We start from the raw sequence: 22,092 nt of genomic DNA on the forward strand, positions 1-22,092 counted from the left end.
ACGAAAGCATCTCCGACGAGACACACTATCCGGTACAGTTGTTAACGAGCCGCATCAATTAAAGGACGGATTTTTGCTTTTTCCCTCACACACAGCCTACTCTTGTTGTTGCGCCACACAAAAAATACTCCTACTCGGTGTGCAAGCTTCCTTTTAATTCATGATCACCAGCGGACGGGCGCAAGAACTGTGTGTACTACCCCGCACCTACTCCTGGCAGACAAACTCCGACCAACCCACACAGGGCGCACAGACACACACACACACACAGCGCACTCGGACGCACCTTTTCGTATCGATCAGAATTTAACTTGTGCGTGATCCTCGCGAAAGTGCACAAGTTGATCCTCACTACTGCGACCAATAAAACGCATACGCATCCCGCAAAACTAGTAACAAATCGTAGCGCAGTAAGATTCAGAGCAAAAGATTCACTGCGTTGAAATTGCTGCTCGATTCGCTCGGATTTCTCTGAACATTCTTTCTTAATTCTGAACGCGCGAAGCCGTACAGAATCGCCACTCACGCAAAGGAACTCGCAGCTGCCCTCGCTCTGTCGCTCTCTTTCACTCGCTCGCAGGCCCCTCTCGTGTGGGCAATCCTGTACCGGAGACTTGTTCGGATTCACGAAAATACCAAAAGACGCCCGCACCGCAACCAGATGTGCACGTCGGGACACAATTGACAATATACACAGCAGAAAACGCACTCTCTCGCGGGCCACAACTCAATTTTCTGTGCGCCGCTAGTCAATTGTGGCACCACTACAGAAGACGACCGCCGGTGCCGAGGTACTGTGTAGTTGTGCATTGTTTTGCTACGGTCGGACCCCGGAATTTGCCTCGTTCCGTTCATTTACAAGCGCCCGGTGAAAATGGTACTATGATAACAACGTTCACTCTCGGCTATTGGGCTTTTACTTTTTTGCGGCCGACTTTGATTGAGAATATTCAGAGGCCGTTTATTATTAAGTTTCAAAGCAAACCTGTTTTGTTTTCGAACTCTTTTTAAAAATAACTGACCGTAAGTGGTTGAGAGAAGTGATATCGATTAAATATGCAAAACTTTCTCCAACTTTTTGCGGCCGACTTTGATTGAGAATATTCAGAGGCCGAATATGGCCGGTGTTATAGACGGTAAAGTAAAGCTAAAAAGTTTTGATTTTGTTTGGTCGAATATTTATGCAAAACACAACGTCAAATGTCCTGCCGCAACACAACCCTGCGGCCGTCAGCTGTTTTGCTTGCTGCGATGCGTGTGTTTTGATTGCATCCACACAATGGCGTTTGGGGGGTTCTTGCACATTGTTGTAACCCCTTAGCCCCGCACAGTGGTTCCGTTTCTTCGAGGCGCGGTTGCGAGGAAAAAACACTTTTCTTCCATTGGCGATTACAAAGTTTTACGTTTGATTCATCGATTGTTTTGCGGCTCAGTTTCCGTTGTGTATCCTCTTCCGTTTGCAATCCTCTTTGTTCACTGTTAAAGGGACGTGTGCGTGTGTGTGTGTGGGGTTCGAGTGCATTGCAACGAAAAACGGGACAGATTGCCCTTCCGTTGGTTTAGGATTCGATTTTCCTTCATGATTTTAGTTCGATAGTGCAGATTGTGCTTACCTTTCTACTGATTAATCATCTTGCCACAAACACACTGATTGGAGCTGCACACCAGCAACACTTTTCGCTTTCGTTCCACTAAAATGGCTGTGATCATAGTGCACCGTGCCGAAGCTTCGTGAACTGCGTCCCAAATCGCCCGCTAACATCGTGTAAGTAGCGCTGGCACGCTTGTTTCAGGGCTCGGGGTCACCATGCATAATCTCAGTAACGGCCCGAAATAATTTATTGATTTTCTCCTCCCCCACCAGCGGGGGAGAACAACGACGATGGTGCGCCGTGTGACCGTCAATAAAACACTTCCGTTTATCACCTTACAGCTCACCAAACGAACGTGACGATCGTGGTAATCTATTAGCGTTAAAGTGCAATGATAAATCTTTTACTACAAACTGGACGCCGCGTATAGTTGCGTCACTCTGTTACGGTCCCGTAAAGCTTAACGAGGAGAGGATCCACTCTCGGTGACAAGGAACCCGTGTCAATTACTAGCACCTTTGATGAGAGAAGCACGCTTGCGCCAGTAAAACGCAAGGTGCGTGCGATTGTTGCGTTTAGTCAGATAGTTTTACTAATTACGGGCAACCAGGGCCACCCGGGGGCGGGGCAGCTGCAAACATGGATGTTCCTGCAGAGGAATGGATCGAGCGGGCGACCGAGAACATGAAAAAGTTTCTCAACCGTGGCGGTGCGTGCCGCGGTGATGAACCGCAAATGCTGATCGGTGCGCCACTGCAAAACACGCTCGGTTATGCGCTCAATCTGGCCATGAAAGATCCGAACACGTGGACGGACGAGGAACTGCAGCTGGAGTACATGGAGGAGCTGTGCTTCTACGATGCCGAGTCCCGCAAGACGATCGACAAGCTGACGCAGCAGATGTACGGTCAGGGCAGCGTGGTGGCGAAGGAACCCTGCCACCTGACGATCCTGCCGATCGAACTATACGCCGAGGGCAAGCTGTACGAGGTGGCACTGTTTCGGTATCAATTTGGGGATCTGCAATCGACCGAGCCCAAGTTCGTCGATTCGTACGGCCGGGTTTACGAGAGCTTCCGCGATTTTCTGCGCAACAACAAGTTCCCGTCGGCGGAAATGATGTACCCGTTGGAGGGCCGTTTGGTGGCCGGCGAGAAGAAAACCGCCCTGTACGGTATCTGCCAAACGCCCGCCTGGAAAGCGTACTACTTGAAGGCCCTCGATATTGCGACGGGCATTATTGGTGCGTACCGCGGGAACGGACTTTCCCAATGGTTCGTGGTGATTTAGCTAATTTTCTTCCTTCGCCAGGTGTTGCCGGAGCCACGGGTGCGATCTTTCTGTCGGGTGGACTCGCAACACCATTCGTAGCGGCCAGCATCGGATCGGCACTGTACGCGACGGGCCGTTCGATCGATGTGCTGCGCGATAAGAGCGCCCACCAGGAATCGTTGAACCCATTCCTTGACTCGGAATCGCGCACGGCCTGGCTGAGCCTGACGGCGCACGTGCTCACGTTCGGTACGATGCCACACATTTCCGCCCTGTCGGGGGTCGCCTCCACCAGCCACAGTATTGCGACCGGATTCAAGGTGTGCAACTTTATCAACGAAACCGGCAACATTATCAGCGATCTCGTGATCTGCGATACGCTGTCGGCGATGCATTCCAACTTTTACAACGCATCGATCGAAACGCGGTTGGCGCACGCCGCCTCCATCTGCTTCTGGACGAAAACGATCATCAGCATACGGCAGGCGGAGCTGATGATGAAGAACAACGCGATCGTGGCGCTGAAACTGTTCGGCTTCGAAGACCACTTCAGCGAGTACTTTAACAATGATTCGCGCGCGATCGATATCGGTCTGCGAATCGTGAAACATTCGCTCGCGAACAACGAGCTGATCGCGTCCGACCCCGACGATCCCGGTGCGATACGGATCGATGGGTTGCGGTTCACCATCCGGTCGCTGTTGGCACTCGATCCGCCGGAAGTGGAGCGGTTGTTCGACTTTCTCCACGGGCTGTGTACGCCGGCCGACCGCCAGCTGTTCGAGGAGGTTCGCGATCTGGTCATCGACGGCGAGAACGGTGCGGATGGGCGGCTAGCTGCGCTGGTACGCCTGTTGGATGACGAAGCCGAGCGGGAAGGCCTCTCGGCCGCTACGCTCATGCAGATGCTGCTCCAAACATACTCCTTCGTGAGGGAATGTGAAAAATCGTTGAACAACAAGTCCCCCGCGGCGGCCACCACGTTCAAACTATCCCCAACCGAAGGGCTTTGTGTGGGGCGCGGCCTCTGGATGGGCGTTACGGTGGCGTACATGGTGTTTGCGTTGAAACGACCCTTTCCGCCCAGCAGCGATCGGACGGCGGAAGCAGCGGATGATGATTTCGGTATTTCCGAGTGCGACCGACAGCGTGATCGCTTGGTGCGCGTCGTACTCGATCTGTCCGCCAACCAGTGCACGCAACTAACGAAAGCCATTCGCTGCAATCCGGACATTCTGTCTATGCTTAAACAAGGCGCAGCTGAACGCAGCGGAGCAGAATCGGACGATCCGGGGGATGCAACCGGTACGCAACAACTTCTGTTCGATCGGCTAAAGCAGGAAATTTTAGCGGCTTGTGAAGGAAAGTGATCCGAAAGCAGTACGTGATCAAGTGATGAGCAAGAAACAACCAAATAAGATACAGATTAACAAACAAACACACACATATCATGAGTGAAAATTATTAGTGAAAGTTGTTAAAGGTAAAGGCTAAGCAGAGATTTTCTAAACATCGTTAGAATTGAGTGATCAACAAAGAGAGAGAGAGAGGGTATAGGCAAATCTAAATCAATCATGTCCGCTTTTGTAGACCGTAAAAAGTAGAACCAGAGGATGGTCGGTAGTGCAGAAATGGATCAACTACAAAACATTAGCAATAACAACCACGCAGAACTGCGACCCTATGAACCGTAACTAAAACATATCATCTTTACTAGCCTCCAGTAGAGCGAGCAGTAGAAACATACATATACATTCGAGTTTAAAAATAACGACAAACCGAGACCATACATTATACTTAACCCGCTGTTGTGCTACGAAGCTTACTAGGAACTCTACTATTGTGACCGAACACGCACACCGATACATGGCACACAACACACAACCAACCCTTAATCGAAACACGGTGCTTCCGTCGACCTTTCTAGTCTTTTCTGGGCTCTTCACAGAAGTACCTTTTACTCCATTTACGTTTTTGTGGCCCTTTGGAAACGAATACCTGATCTTTGTAACGAAGCAGCAGTACCTTCTTGTGTGTGTGTGTGTGTGTGTACAGACACTTGATGGATCTTTATTTTGTATTCTTTTGAAACTTTCCCTGCTTTTCGAAACAAACACGAAACACACAATTTATACGCCATACAAGTGAACAAACAGTACACAAAATGAATCAAACTCTTACAAAATTTGATATACAATTTGAAATGATAGATTGGAAGAATTTAAGAACAAATTATAGCGTAGAATGCAATATTTATACAGCAACGGAGATCGTTCGAGTGAGTCTAGTACTGGCAAAATAAGTGTACCGAACTAGAAACTGCAAGCTTTGTAGATTTTTATAACAGCGTTAGAGTAAAGCGTTGTTGGTGTGAGCGTGCGTAGTAAAAACTAACAAAACAAAAACGAAACTAGCAAAGACTAACAACAGAAAACAAAACACCCATTTAAAAAACACTAACAACACGATACAAACACCAAAACCAATGTTTCGTGCGCTAGAGTGGAGCGTACACGGAGAGCTGTGCAGATAAATACGGCCAAGCCGTCAGTTATTCAACAATAAAGCAAACAATTAGTAGTATTAGACAAAATGGTCTCCAATGGCCAACATAGCAAAGTTATCGGTGTAGAAAGTTCTAAGCGGAAGACGAGGTAGCAAACCATATCGTATGATAACCGACACAAACGGGTTGCAGACGGGGCCCAGAAAGCTTTCCCAACTTCCTAATACCAATGCGGCCACTACCGCTACACACGAGGTAGAGCTGCAAGCTTGCAAATACACCGATTAAACCCAGGGTCGGACCACGGAACCAAAGTTGTATCATTTAGTACTACAAGGCAACGCAACCGATGACTCCATTAGTTTTGCAATGACTAATGATTGCGAATGATCTTCGCTACATTCCAACGCCGCTTCAAAACCCGCGGTCCGGTGTAAACACCTAGAAAGCGTAACAATAAACCAAACCCATTTTACGTGCAACACTTTCCGTAGTACTAGTTAGCGAATTACAACGAATTTATTTATTATCTCGATCCATGCTTATCGTGAAACGCCCGAGAGTACGATACGCCTTCAATCCGCTTCCCGTTGCGATCATTCTGCCGGTAATTACTTTATATTTTTAGCATAAATTTAAAAACAAATCACCAAATGCGACCACGGCATCGTGCATTCGGTTTTAACCAACCACAGACACACACCCCGGTGTCTGTAGGCCATGGGAAACGTTACTCCTTGATCTCGGCAAACTACTCGTACAGTTAACGTAAAAGACAGGGGCACGCGAAGTACGATGCGCCTAAATAATAGAATGTATGTTTGTTGCGGGGCCGCCATGGAGCTTTTCTACGGAAGCTGCGAGTAGCGCGGTGGCGTACGCCAGATCGCACTGGAGTTTCGTTTCAGCTTGTGCGCATCAATCTCGGGGAACAGTATCCGCAGATCGGGCGTCGTCGGTCGCACGGAGAACAGCCTATCGACCACTTTCGGTTCCACCATCGACTGGACCGAGAGGGCCTTCCGGTAGTCTTCAGCTGCAAAAAAAAAGCATGGAAAGCACGTGTGTGAGAATTGGCCTCGTCCTCATCGACTCTGTGCTTCTTTGGGTCTTACTTTTCTGGCACCAGCTGGGCACTGGTGGACGTTTGCTCTTCTTGGTCGCATCAGTCGGCTCGTCTTCATCCGTCGAATCGTCCGTTTCGATCATTTCGAACGTAAACATCTTGATGCGTCCGGCTCCTCCGGTGGCTTTCTTTTTCGCTGCGGCCGCGGCCGCCGTCGCTGCCAGCTGCTGCTGCTGTAGCATGTAGCTTTGCTGCTGCTGTTGCCGTAGCTTCTGCTGGTACATCTGCTTCTGCAGCTTCATCTCGTGGTTTTCCTTCATCTGGCTCTGCTTCACCGCCTCCAGGAGCTCGCGGTCAATGCTAGAGCGGAAAGGGATGGCGGTAAATTGAGACCCGATCGTCTACCGATCACTCACTCGATCGTCCACTTACCGTTGCTGCTCGAGCTGCTTGGCCAGCTCGTCGCGTTTCTGATCGGCCAGCGCTCGTTGTTCCTCCAGCAGGCGGCGCTTTTCAAATTCCTCCAGCTTGCGGGCCTTCTTCGCGGCCTCACTGCGGATCTTTTCCTGCTTTTCCTGCAGCAATTTGCGATGCTTTTCCTCCTTTTCGCGCAGTAGCCGTTCGGCGTGCTCGCGTTTCTCGCGTTCCATCGCTTCACGCTGCTGGGTGGCGACTCGCTGCTTCTCTTCGCGCTTTTTCTTCTTCTCGTCCAGCAGCGACGAGGTGGAGGAGGCCGCAGACAGTGTTCCGTTGGTCGCGCGGTCCCAGCTTGGTTCGCGGGAAAGGCTGTGGCTGCCCCCGGCGCCACCGGTCGTCGGCTGTTGCAGTGCTTTGCGCTGCATTTGGGACATCTTCGAGGCGGACGCTGCCTTCACGATCGGGACCGCGGACGGAATGGGCGTCGAAACGGTTCCGCTTCCCAGAGGTTTGGCGTGTGCCGAACGGATCGTACCGTACACTTCTGCCGGGATGCCCGTCAGTGACGGTGTGCTGATCGTTTTCTGCACCCGGCCCATCGTCTGTGCCTGCGGAGTGCCGCTTGCCTTCGCGTACACACACTTCTCAAACGCTTCGATGCGGCTCTTGATGGGACTCTGAATACAGGGATTAAACAGTTCCTTCTGCTTCTGCGAAATAGCATTGCTGCTGGCGGATTTCTTCAGCACAGCTGCGGCGGAAGGTTTCTTCGATTTTCCGACCGGTGCCACTTCCCGAGTCTTCGGAGTGGGTTGCTTCACCGGCACTGCGGGAGCCGCTTGAATGGGCGAGTTTTCGACCACCGAATCATCCTCCGTCATGATACTGGCATTGGCTTTGGCGCTGCCCCCGGACTTGGTCCCGGCACGAGCCGCCCTGGCGGAATGTGAAGCGTTCTTCTCGACCACGAACGTTCCGTCGGCCACACCCGGTCGTTCGTCTTGGGCGGAAATGCAAAACGTGTCGGAACAGAGTCCGCTACCGGCACCATTCGCAGCCTCCGGTGAGCCACCGACTGTGGGCAAGTTCACCGTAAAGGTGCTGTTCTCTACGGCAAACGTTCCATTGTGATCGGGCGTCACCCGTTGTGGCGGTGTATCGGCCACCGGCATCCTCTCCAGCACAACTCTCAACGGCAGCATGCTGGGCGCTGCACATGCTTGAGAGTTGTCCCCCACAGCGTCCTCGTATTCGGACTTATCAGATACCCTCGGCGGTTCCTTGTTTGATGCTGTGGCTGTTACTGGCTTTGGTGCCTCAATTTCTGGTTCGACTATGGACAGTTTTTCGGTTTTTACGCGAATCGGCTCAAGCGTAACCGTTGGATCGTTCGGGACGCTTATGGCATTCTTCTTCGGCGCTGTCCCTCGTGGGCGACCCCGGCGAGGGGCTGCCGTATCGTTCTTGCTGGTCGTGCTGGAGGTATCGGTACCAGAGAGAGATGATTCGGCCGAAGAAACGGCGGAGCTGGATCCGGAGACATCCTTGGGTTCCTTCTCAACCGTCACGATCGCTTTTTTCTTCGTTCGTGTCTTCGGCACAGGCACTTTCGGTGGTGGCATCTTTGGCGGTGGCATTTCTTCGTCGGAAACGAGTTCAACCTTCGGAATAGGTTGCGGAATAACTAATAACGATGCATCACGTTGCGCCGATACACGGGCGGTTTCTTGCTTGGCCACAGCCGGCTTTGGAGCCGATTCGTTCGTGCTGGCAAATCCTTCGTCCCCATTCGAGATGCGGTTCGCTTGGTTGGCATCATTCTCGACTTCCATATCGGTGAACTGGTGCTGACCGGGGCTTTGTTCCGTGTCGCGCGACACCGGGGCCATCGAATTGTTTGCCACAGTGGAAGGGCGTTCGACCTTCACCACCACCCCGTTAGTGTTTCGAAGCTTTTCGTTCAGACTCGGTTCTTTCAGCCTTTCCTGTGCCTTCAGCCGGGCGGTTCGCGATGGGCGCACTGCTTTCTCGACCACATCACCGCGTGCAGCCGGCGGTGGCATTAGCGAGGCCTCACCCATTCCCGGTTCCTCCTCGATGTGCAGTGGCCGGGCGGATGATCGGCCAGCGGCCCCAACCACCCGCGATTCGTCTCGGCTTTCGTCGCTTTCCGAAATTGATGGTTGCCGCTTTGGGCGTTTTTTGTTCTGCACCGGAGTGCCGCGTTCGTTTGCTTGCAGGACACATTCGTTAATCTTGCCTTCGAACTCCTGCAAAATAGGCGGTGAACAAGTTGAACGGAAATAAATACCTTCCCCTTTTTCGCGTGCCACAACACCGAGCAGCGTACCTTGAATTCCGTCCTCAGCAACGCTTCACGTTCGAGTGCCTCTCCGATGAAGGAGTTAAACATTTCCAACAGTTCCTCCATGTTTTCTGTTTTTTATCTGCAGTCTGAACCGACCGCACTTTGCACACTCCACTTTTGGCGAGATAATTGCTTGGATGCACGGAAAATGCCAGCGGCCACAATGGATGCAAACAGCCGTTCGATGGCAGAGAGCGCGAGCGCGTTGCTTTGAATTGAACAGACGGTTTGCTCGGTGCACTGCGTCCCGAGCTCGAAAAGGCTTTTCGTGATTTTTGAACGAACGGTCCCCGCGATGACAACCAAGGTGCTCACAGAAAGGCCTTTGCTTTTGGGTGGTATTTTTGATCTATTTTGACCAACTGGTGCACTGTAAACGGGAGTTAATGGTTTGGATAAATTCTCTACGAATTTATTTAACTGTATTATTGCGCGTTTGCTCTTTTTGGCGTAGGTTTCATTTCGTCATAATGCTGAACGTTCGTGGTTTATTTTCCCGCTTGCTAGGGTATTTTGACAATTCAAACATAGTAAACATAGCAAACGGCACACTACCGACGACTGGTCCGTTGCACCGATGGGAGAAGCACACTGAAGCCGATAACGCGTGCCGCATTTATCAGCCCTCATGGATCACTCTACGAAATCCTGTGGCAACGTAAGCTTTGCTACCGATCCAAAGTTTAAGGTGGACGTCTTAAAAGCCCCTAGCTCTCGGCTTTGCGATATATGCCTGCTCAACGATTGGGACCCCGTGCGGTATGGTGAGTTGGTTGTGAAGAAATGGAAAACCGGCAGGACACTCGCTTGCCACTACTTCTGTTTGGTAAGTGCACGCACGGTTTGGCTACTGAAAACAGGCTCATCAGTTCACCCGCTTTGTCCACAGCTTTCCGGCACCCTGATCCCTCAGTGCGGCAGTGACACTGCCGGAATATTTGGATTTTTGCTACGCGATATTCTCGATGCCATACCAAAGTTTCGCAGCAAGCGATGCGTGTACTGCAACCGGCTATCGGCATCGATACAGTGCAAGCAAGACGGGTGCGATAAGTGGTATCACTACAGTTGCGGCTACAATAATTACTGCGTCACCGAGTTTACCGGACAGTACGATTCGTACTGCCACGAGCACTTGCCCGAGGAGTTTGAGCTGCCCCCGATGGAGGGACGAAATTGCAACATTTGCTTCGAAGACTTTGCGCCACCCTCCGACACGGAACACAATCCGGTCGCGATCGTCGTATCGAACTGTAGCGCAGAGTGCCCGGTCGGAACGTTTCACCGCGAGTGCCTGCAGCGTTTTGCGTTTAACGCTGGGTACAATTTCCGATGCCCCAACTGCTTTGATAAAAACTACAAGCACGACGCCGCGTTGCAAGGAATCTTCGTGCCGCAACGAGAATCGTCCTGGGAGCGTGAAGCTGGGGCATTCAAGGATCTGCACAAGCGTCGATGCACCGCCAAAGAGTGCACCAGACGAGGTACGTACAATGAGAAGTCGGTAGCCAGCATGGTCGGATGCAAAGTGTGCGGGGGTATGTTGATGCACAAATCTTGCACGGAGCTAGCGGATCCCAGGGAGTACGTTTGTGAGCTGTGTTTCGACGAAACTTTTATCAGATTATTGTAGGCTGAAATGTTGGATAATTTTAATATTGTGAACATTTTATGTCAATCGCCTCGTCAAATCTCGAATACCTTTGGAAGTAAAATTATACATGTAACAGTTTTTTTGCTTCGAATTTAATCATCTTTCCGAATAGAGTTTCCACAAATAAATGCAAGTGAATGCAAACAATGATTTGATGGTATACGAACCTTGGTCTGCTGTTGTTTTTCTTTTTCTAGCAACAGCTGCACGGCCCGTCAAAATATAACAAAACCCACACCACTACAGTCGCAGCGCGCGTTGAGTCCGTTTCCAGTGAACGGGCAGATGAACGGAGAAGATCGAACATCGCGCCTGTGTTCCGTGGCTTTTGTCGTCGGTGGTGAAGGTTAACGCAGCAGCCGAGAACAGTGACGGCGGCTGCGAGCGTATCAATAGTGCGAACTTGGTAAGAACGATTCACCGAAGGTTTACGCTAGATCCGCATTGTATTCACCTATGAGCGCGAGATAGCGTCATCCGGTGGGCCAACGAGAGATCCGTAAGGGAATGTGACGAGACGAAATGACGAAGGAAGAGGCGGTGGTTCGCGCTGATCGCATCGTTTGTGGTTTTTCCTTTTGTGAGTGTACGACGCGGCGGCGGTTACTGCGAATCGATTGAGATTACGTGCGCGACATGTTCCATTTTGAGCAGTAGTAGTTTCTAGAAACTGGCATCCAAATCAACCGAGCGAGAGGTGGTGCCAGTTTGTATTATGTTGTGTAAGAGCCATCGTTCCACTGTTGTTCCACAGCATACGCAGTAGTTCGCCTAGTAGCGGCCTACTGAGAGATGATTCAGCTCAGTGGTAGTGCCGTCCTTCGTGCTGCCGCCGCAATGGTGCTGTGAAGTGTGCCACAATGATCGTTAAGGTTGGCCAATAGAGAGGTGCACGATTTGTTTACCATTGTGGCGCGTGTGTGATTACTTCTACAATTATTGCAACCAAAAACTCGAGGTTGCCAGTGTGCGCGAGTTGGTTAATGTGTTTTGCAGATCTCTTCTATTAGTTTTCCGTGCCAACTTTTATCGTTCTTCAGCCTGCTTTGCTTGCAGTGTGTTGTGTGGAGCTGTCAGAAAGTGTAGCGAAATATGAAAGCTTTACCGTGGTAGTGTGCGCGGGCCCGAAGGATAAACCCGATAAACAAGTTTCTCGATCACAAAAACGAATTGGCCCACCCAACGGCAGTGGAAAAAGGACTCCCGAATCTCCCGAAGCGCCAGCGAAGGAAGTGGAAGGAATAAAACCGGCGGACGAAGAAGGCACACAGTGGAACCAGCCGATAGCACCACCACCCGTCATCGTCATCCTTAAGGAGACCATCTCGCGACACAGCCAGCCGCCGGCAGCCAGCGGACGGCTCGAGGGGCGGTGGAGGTGTGCGTAAGACGAAGCTGGCCCAAGATCCGGCCAGCGCTGGGCAGACACACGCACAGCTGCTGCGCTGCTGCTTCGCGCGAAGCGGGTTCATCCTGCCAAGGTTTGTGCGAAAGAAAGATTGTCACTTTTTCTTTACAATCCTTTTTGCTGCTGTCGCAGATGGCTGGAGGGCTGTACGCGGCAAAATACAGTATTTGGCCACCAAACGAGCAGCGCCTAAACTTTGTTTGCATGCCGGTGGAGAAAAGTCTGAAAAGCAACAGGCGCAGATTAGAACCCGGACGCCGCCTCGGGACCGCCCTTTCCGCTCGTTTGCCATTTTGTTGACCGAAACGATGGGGCGAAGGACGCACATTGTGGGTCAGCGTTCGTGGAGCGTTTTTCCTTGACCGCGTTTTCTGCAAAACATAAACGAACGTGTGTGGGGGACTGCCGTTGGTGGACACACAACGCCGTGGGGGGTCTTCATCACGTTGTATGGCGCGGAAGGAATTGGAAGTTTTTCCGAGCACTTTAATGTATTTTGTATGTACTTTTCATGCATTTCTCTGGCATTGCTTTATTTGCTTAGAACCCGAAGAACTTCTGCCCGGTGGTGGTGGGGTGCAACAAAATGCCTCCTGGTTCTTCTATTTAGGTCAAGAGACACGGAAAGAATGTTGTGTCGTACCCTACCCAGTCCATTGGTTCGTCCTTTACGAATGAGTGTCGGTTGTTTTTAAAAATGGTTTTTAATAAATAATTTCCATCCGTCCGGTACCTTGGGAGTGTCTGATAATTTATTATTTAAAATCTTTACCCGTGTTCTTAGAAAAGGGGGTGTAAATACCTCGCTTTAGAACGCAGAGTCAACAGTGACAGAAAATGGCGCGCGATCGCGGAACATCAGCCCCCACCCGTCTGGCATGAGGCGCAGTGCATCCGGCAGCGTATGTGCCAGCAATCAAACTTACTTGCTTCCGGCGGGCCACCCAACGATTCGACGAAGACCTACAACAACAACCCTTGCCCATTCCGGACCAGATGAAAAGGGGTTCAAATTTCCATATCGGTGGTGCCGGTCTGGTGTTGTTTGTTCCGTTGCCGCAGATGGCAGACGGGATGAAATTGGTTCCACGTTTCCATTGGCCACCGGAAGTGATACAGTTTCAATCGGCTCGGCTGTGCGTTTGTCCTTTATTCTGTGCTTTATTCGGTTACGACGGCACTATTACATGACATCGTACGCCTGAAAACGCCGGTGCTGGGAACAACTCGATGGGAATATCCAAACCCTTTTTGAAACCGTTGCCCCCGGACGATCGTCGGCAGACACACTGTGACCAGCAGCACTATCTGCTTCCTTCGGCCACTTCCACACCGGCCGGAACAACTGCTGGTGGTTGTGCTGGCTGGCGGGTCAGAGGGGTTATTTGCGTGAACTGTACGTGCTTTTTGGCAGTTTTCAGAGTTCGGTTGTACTATCGTTACTTGATGATAACCATGCGTCGCATGGTCGCAAAATGACTGCTTGCCACGGTCATAAATCAGCAAAATGATGATGTAGTCTCTTGAAATGTTTACTATGAAAGTAAAATAAATAAAAACAACGACCGCGTTACTCAGTTTTGTGACATTATTTTGGGTTTCTAATTATGTCCCGACAAGCAAGCATAAAAGCAGCCTCTCTTGTCCACCTCGGATGTCTTCTCCGAAGAGTGCTTTGATCTGCCTACAAAAGGTTGCTCTGTTCAAGCAGCATTACAGAGTATGCTGTGGAAAAAAGACCAACATTTTAACGGGCAGCCATTTTCTTGTATTGCAAAAGCCAGGGCGGTGAACAAAAATAAGTAGGGAAATTTCACGGTTCACGCCCTCGACTGCGGGCTCTCGGACGCGCTCTTACCACGCCACCCCCCCCCTTGCACGTCATAAAGTTTGCAAAACACACCTCAACGTTATTTGCTCGACGTTCATTTATATTTCCCCAGGGTGCTGCGTTCTAGCCGCGCCACTGGAAAGGTGCTGGCATCTCCAGCACATTGCGGTCGCCGAAGAAAAAAACCTTTGCCCCTGTCCTATCTAAACAATTACGGCCCACGCAGCCGGCAATACATTTCGAAACATTCCCGCGCGCTCCTGCTTGTAATATTTTGGAATACTTTTGTTTACCTCGTTCGTTCGCCGCTCGGATGGGGATTTTCCTTGGATGCCTGTGATTTTTTTCCCGGAAAACGGAGCTCCCATTTAATGGCAAATTTCGGGAGGAATGATAGAAATTTATGTCCGCTGCCGCCTGGCTGCCTGCGAGGCAGCCGAACGTCTGCTTTGCTTCTCGTCTTCTCAGATGTTATACGGTGGCGTTCGATCCCTCGTTTATCTTCGCCTTAAAATGTGCTACTTTCGCCTTGGCCGTGCACCCCGTGTGCTGCCCCGTGGTGTTGTGTATGTATGTGGTCCCATGGAATTTCACACCCCAAATTTGGACACACACACAGGATCAACGTGCGCTGCATTTGCGCTGCCGCCACCAGCCGATCTAACTCGCGAAGCGAAGAATTCTCGAAGCGAGCCCCCGAATGCCGCTGGGAAATCACCCGCGGCTAGCCGAGGCCCAGTCGAACTGGTAGATAAATATAAATAGAACGTTCGTTCCATTCGCTTGACACTTCACAAGTCTTCACAGTTTTTCCTTCGTTTTAGGCAAAATAAGGTGATCTCGCCCAGCACTCGGTGTATCGGTTTCGAAAGAGTAAACAGTCGCGCCAGTGCTGCAACTGTGCATACAAAGCGGTCCGCGCTGCCCCTTTCGATTTGACTGGCGTTTCGGAGGTCGGAGTGACCACGGATGGCCAGAAAGTGCATCAGGCGTGGGGAAAGACAAGTCGATCGACGATCTGTTTAGTTTATATTCCACACACGTCGCGCCTTCGGGAAGCAGATCGCCGAAGACGCCGTCGTGCAATCATCACGATGAATAAACATCATCCCATCGAAACAGCCCGTTCATTGCTTCTGGCTGCCCCGGTGGCCCTTCCGACTTCCGTTCCGTCGCAAGAAGGAAGAGCCCACACAGGACACGCTTCGTTCGCCGTCCGCTTGATGATGGTGGAAATAATTATCGATCGTGTCGCCAACGGCATGACGCGACAGGTTATTGCGTCAACACAGTCTGTGGCCCTTTTGTTGTGCGATCACATCCACACGTGGTCTGTTGGTCGCTAACGGTGCAGGGCCGGTGCACGGTGCATTAATGATCTCTGGTAGCACTTCCGTGTGAGTGAGGGTTGTGTGCGGCCCTCGAGCAAAGACCGGTCTTTATTACGCGCTTTGAGCAGGAGAACGTTTAAGATGACAACCTGCCGTGTAGCCGTAGCGTCAAATGAAAGGTGTTACGTGCGACGATGCGCGAGATCACAACATACACAGAACCGTTGGCGAAGCCGAGCTAGGCCACAATTCAGCCGGATGTTGGCGCTAATGGCGATCGACCGATGATTGATCGATCGATGTTCTAGTCAATCGGGAATACCACTTCCAGGGCCAGAACAGAATAGATGCTGCGCAAAAACGATGTGCCAGGTTCACGAGTTCGTGCTCGCGTTTCACCGAACCGAAAGATTCTTCTCTGTATTCCCCGGGCGAAAGAAAGTGATTGCCCCGCGGGGGATGTTTCCTATTGCACATTCCCCGTGTTGCCGCCACAAGATCGGTTGGCGCGCGTAAACAGTAGAAGAGTTGCGAATAATAAACGTGTTCAATTACTCCCAATTAGCGCGCACTGTGTGCGCTCTGTAGCGCGCGGTGCGGGTAGAGAGCGTGCCCGCGGTGCAGCACTCGGCACGATCTATTGTTTCCATATTTATCTTTCACTTTCTGACGCGTTTTGCTTCACTGACTGACTGTGCCGGGTGTGCCCGGGAAGATGTTGCCGCTCAATTAGTACGCGCGCGATCAGGTTAACGCGAATGGGCGCGGCGAACGGAGCGAACGGACCACCGATTTTATTGCCCGTGAGCTCGCCCGCCCGGCAGACGGATCCTCTCGATCGCGGGCGATCGAGTGGTACAGTTACCAACCCCTCCCGAAAAGGAATGTAACACGATTTTTTCGTCTGTAATATGATTATTTGCTTTCTCTTGTCCGGTTGCGCCCCAACCGACGATACAATTAGTGCCGAACGACTTTGTATGGAGCTCCGTTACCTGGGAGGGCACCAATATTCTTATCGCCAGCAGTGATTAGCCATCCGTTGCGAATAAGACATTATACATCCCTTGGACGGTACGGTGAACCAATTTCACCCCTTTTCGAGAGTCAACTTTCGCTCTAGGCCGGGGCGCGCGCGTGTGTTTCTATGCTGCAACGTTGTATTTACGAAAAGACGGCCAAAAAGCCACAAAAACTGATTTATTAGATGCCGCCCGGCGATCGGCGGCGTTGTTGAGGCAATCAAGCGACGTTGTGTGTTGCGCAGAAACGGTTTTGTGGTCAATTTTTGGCAGAGGCCATTTGTGTTTGGCTTGCGAGAGAAACGATGCTGCAACCGATCGGAAGGCTTGAAATGGACCGCGCGCCCGTTGGCACACGTTATTTAATTTCGTTTACTAACAAGTCGGTCCGGCAAAACAACGGTCTCAAGATTAGTTCCGGCGATAAGAACTAAACACAGCGTATCATCAGCCATCGAGCGGGGTCACGGGAATCGGGATCACCCATCGGGTTCGCTCTACTTACACTCGGTCCAGTCCACGCGGAAACAGAGGCGAACCGATTAAAAATTCGCTTTCGCGTTCAGCTTTAGCAGCACTTTCAAGATTCGTCAAACTGCAGCACGATTTCGTGTGACCCGCTCTTGCACTAGCGTTTCCATCGGCGTTGCTGGCGGCGCTTATCGTGGTGTCCCCCTCCCGCGAAAAACGGATGTCGTAGAGTCGTAAAACGGAACCAACCAAGAGAGAACGCACCATATCGCTTAAATGGGCGCGTTCGCGTAAACATCTTTGGGGTTTTTTTTTCGGCGACTACTTCCGCCACCGATTGCTCGAGGGTTTGACACATCTCGTCTATGTTCGGTGCCTGATGTTCGGGGGGTTGTTTTCCTCCTACTTCTGCGTCCTGGAGCCCGGTTTAATTTCGACTACCTTCGTTCTCGTCCACCTTTAGGCGAACGCACAATGGCCGATCCCGACAGTGCCTGGTTGGAAGAGCTGCTGGCCGATGTGCAGTTGGAGCAGTTTCTGGTGCGGATACGGGACGAGCTGCAGGTGACGCGGTTGGCTCACTTCGACTACGTGCACGTGGACGATCTGGAAAAGATCGGGCTCGGTAAACCGGGCATCCGGCGGTTACTGGAGGCGGTCAAGAAGCGGAAAGCCCAGCAGTGGCGGCGCAACATTCTGTCGAAGCTGATCGGAGGCGGAAAGCAGCAGCCGCAAAAGAAGGCACACCACCACACGGCGGGCGGCTCCGGCAGTGGCGGCGGCGGGGCTGGCCAGAACGAGGAACCGTCCGCGCTAGCGTTGACCTGTTTGATTCACGAGAAAGATGTTACGCTCTCGGTGAAGCTGGGCGATGGGTCGTTCGGGGTGGTCCGGCGGGGCGAATGGAACGCACCCGGGAACCACATCGTACCGGTGGCGGTGAAGGTGCTCAAAGCGGACACACTAGCGCAGCCCGGCGTGATCGAGGACTTTTTCAAGGAGGTGCAAGCCATGCACACAATGAACCACCCCAATCTGATCCGCCTGCACGGGGTCGTCCTGTCGCAGCCGATGATGATGGTGACCGAGCTGGCGGTGAACGGGTCGCTGTTGGATCTGCTGCGCAAACAGTGCAAGCACACGCCACTGCCGATGATTTGGAACTGGTCCGTGCAGATTGCGACCGGTATGGCGTACCTGGAGAGCAAGCGGTTCCTGCACCGGGATCTGGCCTGCCGCAACGTACTGCTGGCGACGGGGAACAAGATCAAGATCGGCGATTTCGGCCTGATGCGGGCACTGCCCCAGCAGGAGGACTGCTACGTGATGACGGAGCACAAGAAAGTACCGTTCCCGTGGTGCGCTCCAGAGTCGCTGCGCTACCGACAGTTTAGCCACGCGTCCGACACGTGGATGTTTGCGGTGACCCTGTGGGAGATGTTCACGTTCGGTGAAGATCCATGGATTGGGCTGAACGGGTCACAGATTTTGCGCAAGATCGACCGCGAGGGCGAACGGTTGCACCATCCCGACGCGTGTCCACCGGACGTGTACCAACTGATGCTCCAGTGCTGGGACAAGACGCCGTCGGAGCGTCCAACGTTTGCCGCAATCAAGTAGGCTAACCGCGCGTGCGCGCGATGAGTGACGAGAGTAACGAGGAAACGAGCTGTAACGAGAGTTTTTTTTTGGTCCGTTCCGCAGGGAATTCCTCACCGGTGTTCCGCCACCGATCTATCGAGCGATCGGGAGCTTTAATGCCGAAAACCGTTTGGCGGTGCAGCAAGGCGATACGATCGTGATCATCGACGGTCGGCCCGAGCTGCAGTTCATCAAGGGCCAGAGTCAGCGGACGTTCGACATCGGAACGTTTCCAAGGTAAAACACTACCCCGGCGTAATGGGGTTTTTGTCGTAGTAACGCATCGCATTGGTTGTTTTTTGTGTTTTGCAGAAATGTTGCAGTCGACGCCCGAAAATCGTCCACCGGAAACGGGAGTGCAGCATCCATAAGCCGTCCATTGCACGATTCCTTCCGCCACACGGGCCATGGTTCACCGTTCGGCAACTCTTGGGGCAATCCCAGTAGCCTGGAAATGGACGGCGAAGTGAAGCTACGCAGTAAGCCCCTTTCTCTTTTGGGTGTATTTCAGAAACGCGCGACACAACTACTAACCTATGTCTATGTTTCCTTACGTTTTTCAGCCAAAACGAAGGACATCGTGAACACGGAACACCGGCGTGGCAAGTGCGTGTCGGAGCAGTACGTAAAGGAACGGAAAAGCAATGCATCGAAGCAATTCTCGTACAACAAGCTGGTGAATGAAAGTCACCAAAAGCAGCACCACGGCCAGCAAGCGCCAGTGCTGAAGGATGCAAAAAATCGTCCTCTGCGTCCACCGCAACCGAACGGAATGGTTTCCGGCGGCAGCAGCGCCACGACCGAAGGCATACTGATTGATCTTTCGTCGCCGAACGATGAAGCAACGACGACGGCTGGTGGCGGCGGCGGTGATGGTGCACTGAACTCGAGTGCTGCGAAGGCGAGCGGCTTCAGTACCACCAACCACCGTCAGGTGGCAAGCATACTGGATGAACCGATTGAAGTGCCTACCGAGGGCGAGGATCCGCACTACGCACCGGACCACCAGCACCACCAACAACAACCGATGAGTTCCTTTGGTACGCCTTCGTACACGCTGCAGCAATCCGCTGTTGCCTCGGCGGCGGTTGCTATGGTAAAGCTAGAGCCTCCTCCGTATCAGATGCCACCAAAGTATAGCAACACGTACGGAATCGTCCACGAGAGTAGCCTCAACCTGAGCGTGGTTTCGGAACCGGACCCGTTCGCCCCGCACGAACCGATCGTTACGTCGGACTATGAAAGTGGTCCCTCGAGCACGGTCAGTGCACGCGACCTGATGGCCAGCATCAAGCGGCAGCAAACGATCGAGCAGCAGCAGCAGCAATCCAGTGTCGGCTTGGCCGGCAGTCCCGGTGTGCTGGCTCCGACCGTTCTGCCGCCACAACAACCGGCGGTCTATGGTAACGTGCGAGCTTCCACGTCGAATATTAACGTCAATTACGGCCGAGTGGCGGATCTGGACGAGTTGACGTCGAGTATGCAGGCAACGCTGAACAACCCGGGAAGCCCGGACCCCCCAACGGCTGAGCCTCTGAATGGAATGTCTCTGGAGGTGAATGTGAGTGGCAGCACCAGCGGCGCGATTGACGGTGGGCTGATATCACCATACGGTGGTTCGGCGGTGCAATTGAACGCAGTCATGGCACCCAAGAAGCTCGATAAATCCTTTCTGGCCGAGCTGGAGAAGGACATCTACAAGAACGAGGCGGCCGTTGGCGGTGGTAGCGCCATGAACAGTTCGGCTGCGTACGCCGCCCGCAACAGCGCCAAGGATGTGTCGCATTCGAAGTACGACACGGCCAACCATCTGGCCATTAGTCAAATCTATGCCAACCAGGCCAACTCGCTCGCACTGGCCGCCTCGTTGCAGCAACAGCTCACACTTTCGCCAAAGAAACAAAACGTCCAACAGCCGTCGTCGTCGTCAAATGACACCAGTTCCGTCGTGCAGCAGCTTTGGATGGAGCGCAATTCGGCGAGCGCTGCCGCCGTCGCACAACAGTCGGTCACCTCTTCGTCGACGGAACAGATGTTGTACGGCAGCACGCAGCACGTGTCCCCACAAAAGTCACACAGCTATGTGGCCCTATCGAACCGGCCCGTTACGACGGTTCTCTCACCGCCGCCGGCAGCATCGTCGGTCACGGATACGGGTCGACACTATGGCTCCACGATGAGTCTTTCAGGGTCGTCGAATATTTACAACTCCGTCTACAACGGAAGCATTGGCCCGCCATTGGACGCGTATCAACCGGTCGGCGGTGGGACGGAACTGTACGATGTGGTCGCTCCGACTCCCGCATCTCTTTACGAGCGGGTTCCCATGCAGCCACAGCAGCAGATTTACAACAACGTGGTCAGCCACCACCACCAGCAACTGGTGCAACCGCTCGTGCCGGCGATCTACGACGAGGTAACGAACGATCTCGACTTACGCCCGATCCGGCCAGCCCCGTCCGCACCGCTGTCGGCGCAGCAAATTCAGCGCCGCTTGGAACGGTTGGCCCAGCAGGATCAACAGGTGGCCAACCTGATGCAGGAGTTGGGCGATGAAGCGAACGAACAGGAAGCGCGCAACTCGCTGGCAGCCGTCAACTGGGATCACACGTTGGCGGTGCGACACTTTAAAATTGAACGGCTCCTTCGGTAAGGATTCTGGCGGACTAAAGCGGTGAACCAGGGCACATTTTTTTCTTGTTCTCGTTTTGCGCCCCTTTCAGACTCGGTCTAGCAACCCGGACACGCTGTGAGGAGGCGCTCCAGAAAACCGGATGGAGCATTCAGCTGGCCGCCTCGGTACTGCTGGAGATCTGAAGTGATCCGACATCGGACCAGCTCAACGATATAACGTATTCTCGAATGAGCTTCGAAAAGTTGCTCTGTGAACAATCAGAAACGAACAGCTCCTTACTAGCTGCTTAAAGGCTTTACTCTTTGAACAATGAAGAACCTCATCCAAGAATCCTTGTAGCCACGGCAACCCATGATCTGTAAACCCTCGAATTCCACAATAGAGAAAGAGAGAGAAAGAGAAAGAAAGAGAGAGAAAGAGAGAGAGAGAAAGAGAGAGGGAGAAAGAGAGAGGGAGAGAAAGAGAGAGGGAGAGAAAGAGAGAGGGAGAGAGAACAAGAGAGAAAGCAAATGTTAGAATCCTCACACGAAACGAGTTTCTTCCGTCTCATACTACTTCTGTACATATAACCTTACGTTAAAGTAGTGTTTTGTTAAAGTTTCAGATATTTTGCAAGCATACGAAAGGTATTTACAACCACATTAACAAACCGATCCTCTCTATCTTCTTTTTAGCAGTTAAACTAATTTCTATTGCTTGGATGTGTCGAATATATATATTTTTTTTAGTTCGCACTCCAATGCCAATAGTTTTCTATGGCATAGTTTGAGGTTTGTGCACATGTTATGTGAAAATCAACTAAAGTGAATTATTTTATCAAAGTCCAGCTGAGGGCGGTTTAGTCATTTCGCGCCGGAAAGAGAGGTTGTCCGAGGCGA

General features: G+C 52.1%; 4 protein-coding genes across 5 annotated transcripts; 3 read left to right on the forward strand and 1 right to left on the reverse strand.

The window, feature by feature from the left end:
• The first annotated feature begins 1,330 nt into the window (after window positions 1-1,330).
• On the forward strand, window positions 1,331-4,853 carry LOC128268606 (uncharacterized). 2 transcript variants are annotated; one of them, XM_053005739.1, is made up of 3 exons: window positions 1,331-1,765; window positions 1,865-2,835; window positions 2,904-4,853. In XM_053005739.1, the coding sequence occupies exons 2-3, from the start codon at window positions 2,232-2,234 to the stop codon at window positions 4,232-4,234; spliced, it is 1,935 nt and encodes a 644-aa protein (XP_052861699.1). In that variant the 5' UTR covers window positions 1,331-1,765; window positions 1,865-2,231; the 3' UTR covers window positions 4,235-4,853. The 2 variants fall into 2 exon arrangements, with proteins under 2 accessions (XP_052861699.1, XP_052861698.1); XM_053005738.1 differs by having other exon boundaries at window positions 1,934-2,835.
• Window positions 4,854-6,218: 1,365 nt separating this feature from the next.
• LOC128278442 (inner centromere protein) lies at window positions 6,219-9,305 on the reverse strand. Its single transcript, XM_053017171.1, has 4 exons — window positions 9,204-9,305; window positions 6,869-9,123; window positions 6,486-6,796; window positions 6,219-6,406 (listed from the first exon to the last, which is right to left on the reverse strand). The coding sequence occupies exons 1-4, from the start codon at window positions 9,282-9,284 to the stop codon at window positions 6,219-6,221; spliced, it is 2,835 nt and encodes a 944-aa protein (XP_052873131.1). The 5' UTR covers window positions 9,285-9,305.
• Window positions 9,306-9,849: 544 nt separating this feature from the next.
• On the forward strand, window positions 9,850-10,854 carry LOC128278444 (pineapple eye protein-like). Its single transcript, XM_053017172.1, has 2 exons — window positions 9,850-10,047; window positions 10,111-10,854. The coding sequence occupies exons 1-2, from the start codon at window positions 9,850-9,852 to the stop codon at window positions 10,852-10,854; spliced, it is 942 nt and encodes a 313-aa protein (XP_052873132.1).
• A 1,450-nt stretch (window positions 10,855-12,304) lies between these two features.
• On the forward strand, window positions 12,305-21,612 carry LOC128268604 (activated Cdc42 kinase Ack). The gene is made up of 6 exons (XM_053005736.1): window positions 12,305-12,356; window positions 17,402-18,554; window positions 18,643-18,816; window positions 18,892-19,058; window positions 19,143-21,228; window positions 21,303-21,612. The coding sequence occupies exons 2-6, from the start codon at window positions 17,413-17,415 to the stop codon at window positions 21,394-21,396; spliced, it is 3,663 nt and encodes a 1,220-aa protein (XP_052861696.1). The 5' UTR covers window positions 12,305-12,356; window positions 17,402-17,412; the 3' UTR covers window positions 21,397-21,612.
• The last annotated feature ends 480 nt before the right edge of the window (window positions 21,613-22,092 follow it).

Source organism: Anopheles cruzii, chromosome 2, assembly GCF_943734635.1.
Source record: "Anopheles cruzii chromosome 2, idAnoCruzAS_RS32_06, whole genome shotgun sequence".
NCBI classification, from domain to species: domain Eukaryota; kingdom Metazoa; phylum Arthropoda; class Insecta; order Diptera; family Culicidae; genus Anopheles; species Anopheles cruzii.

What these genes read in the sequence shown, in the direction of transcription:
- LOC128278444 (XM_053017172.1), top strand. Translation starts at nt 9,850, where the DNA reads ATGGATCACTCTACGAAATCCTGTGGCAACGTAAGCTTTGCTACCGAT. An exon ending in CTTGCCACTACTTCTGTTTG is followed by an intron (nt 10,048 to 10,110) that starts GTAAGTGCACGC and finishes CTTTGTCCACAG; the next exon opens with CTTTCCGGCACCCTGATCCC.
- LOC128268606 (XM_053005739.1), top strand. Translation starts at nt 2,232, where the DNA reads ATGGATGTTCCTGCAGAGGAATGGATCGAGCGGGCGACCGAGAACATG. An exon ending in TATTGCGACGGGCATTATTG is followed by an intron (nt 2,836 to 2,903) that starts GTGCGTACCGCG and finishes TTCCTTCGCCAG; the next exon opens with GTGTTGCCGGAGCCACGGGT.
- LOC128268604 (XM_053005736.1), top strand. Translation starts at nt 17,413, where the DNA reads ATGGCCGATCCCGACAGTGCCTGGTTGGAAGAGCTGCTGGCCGATGTG. An exon ending in CCAACGTTTGCCGCAATCAA is followed by an intron (nt 18,555 to 18,642) that starts GTAGGCTAACCG and finishes TCCGTTCCGCAG; the next exon opens with GGAATTCCTCACCGGTGTTC. An exon ending in CGGCGAAGTGAAGCTACGCA is followed by an intron (nt 19,059 to 19,142) that starts GTAAGCCCCTTT and finishes TACGTTTTTCAG; the next exon opens with CCAAAACGAAGGACATCGTG.
- LOC128278442 (XM_053017171.1), bottom strand. Translation starts at nt 9,284, where the DNA reads ATGGAGGAACTGTTGGAAATGTTTAACTCCTTCATCGGAGAGGCACTC. An exon ending in TGCTGAGGACGGAATTCAAG is followed by an intron (nt 9,124 to 9,203) that starts GTACGCTGCTCG and finishes CCTATTTTGCAG; the next exon opens with GAGTTCGAAGGCAAGATTAA. An exon ending in AAGCAGCTCGAGCAGCAACG is followed by an intron (nt 6,797 to 6,868) that starts GTAAGTGGACGA and finishes TTTCCGCTCTAG; the next exon opens with CATTGACCGCGAGCTCCTGG.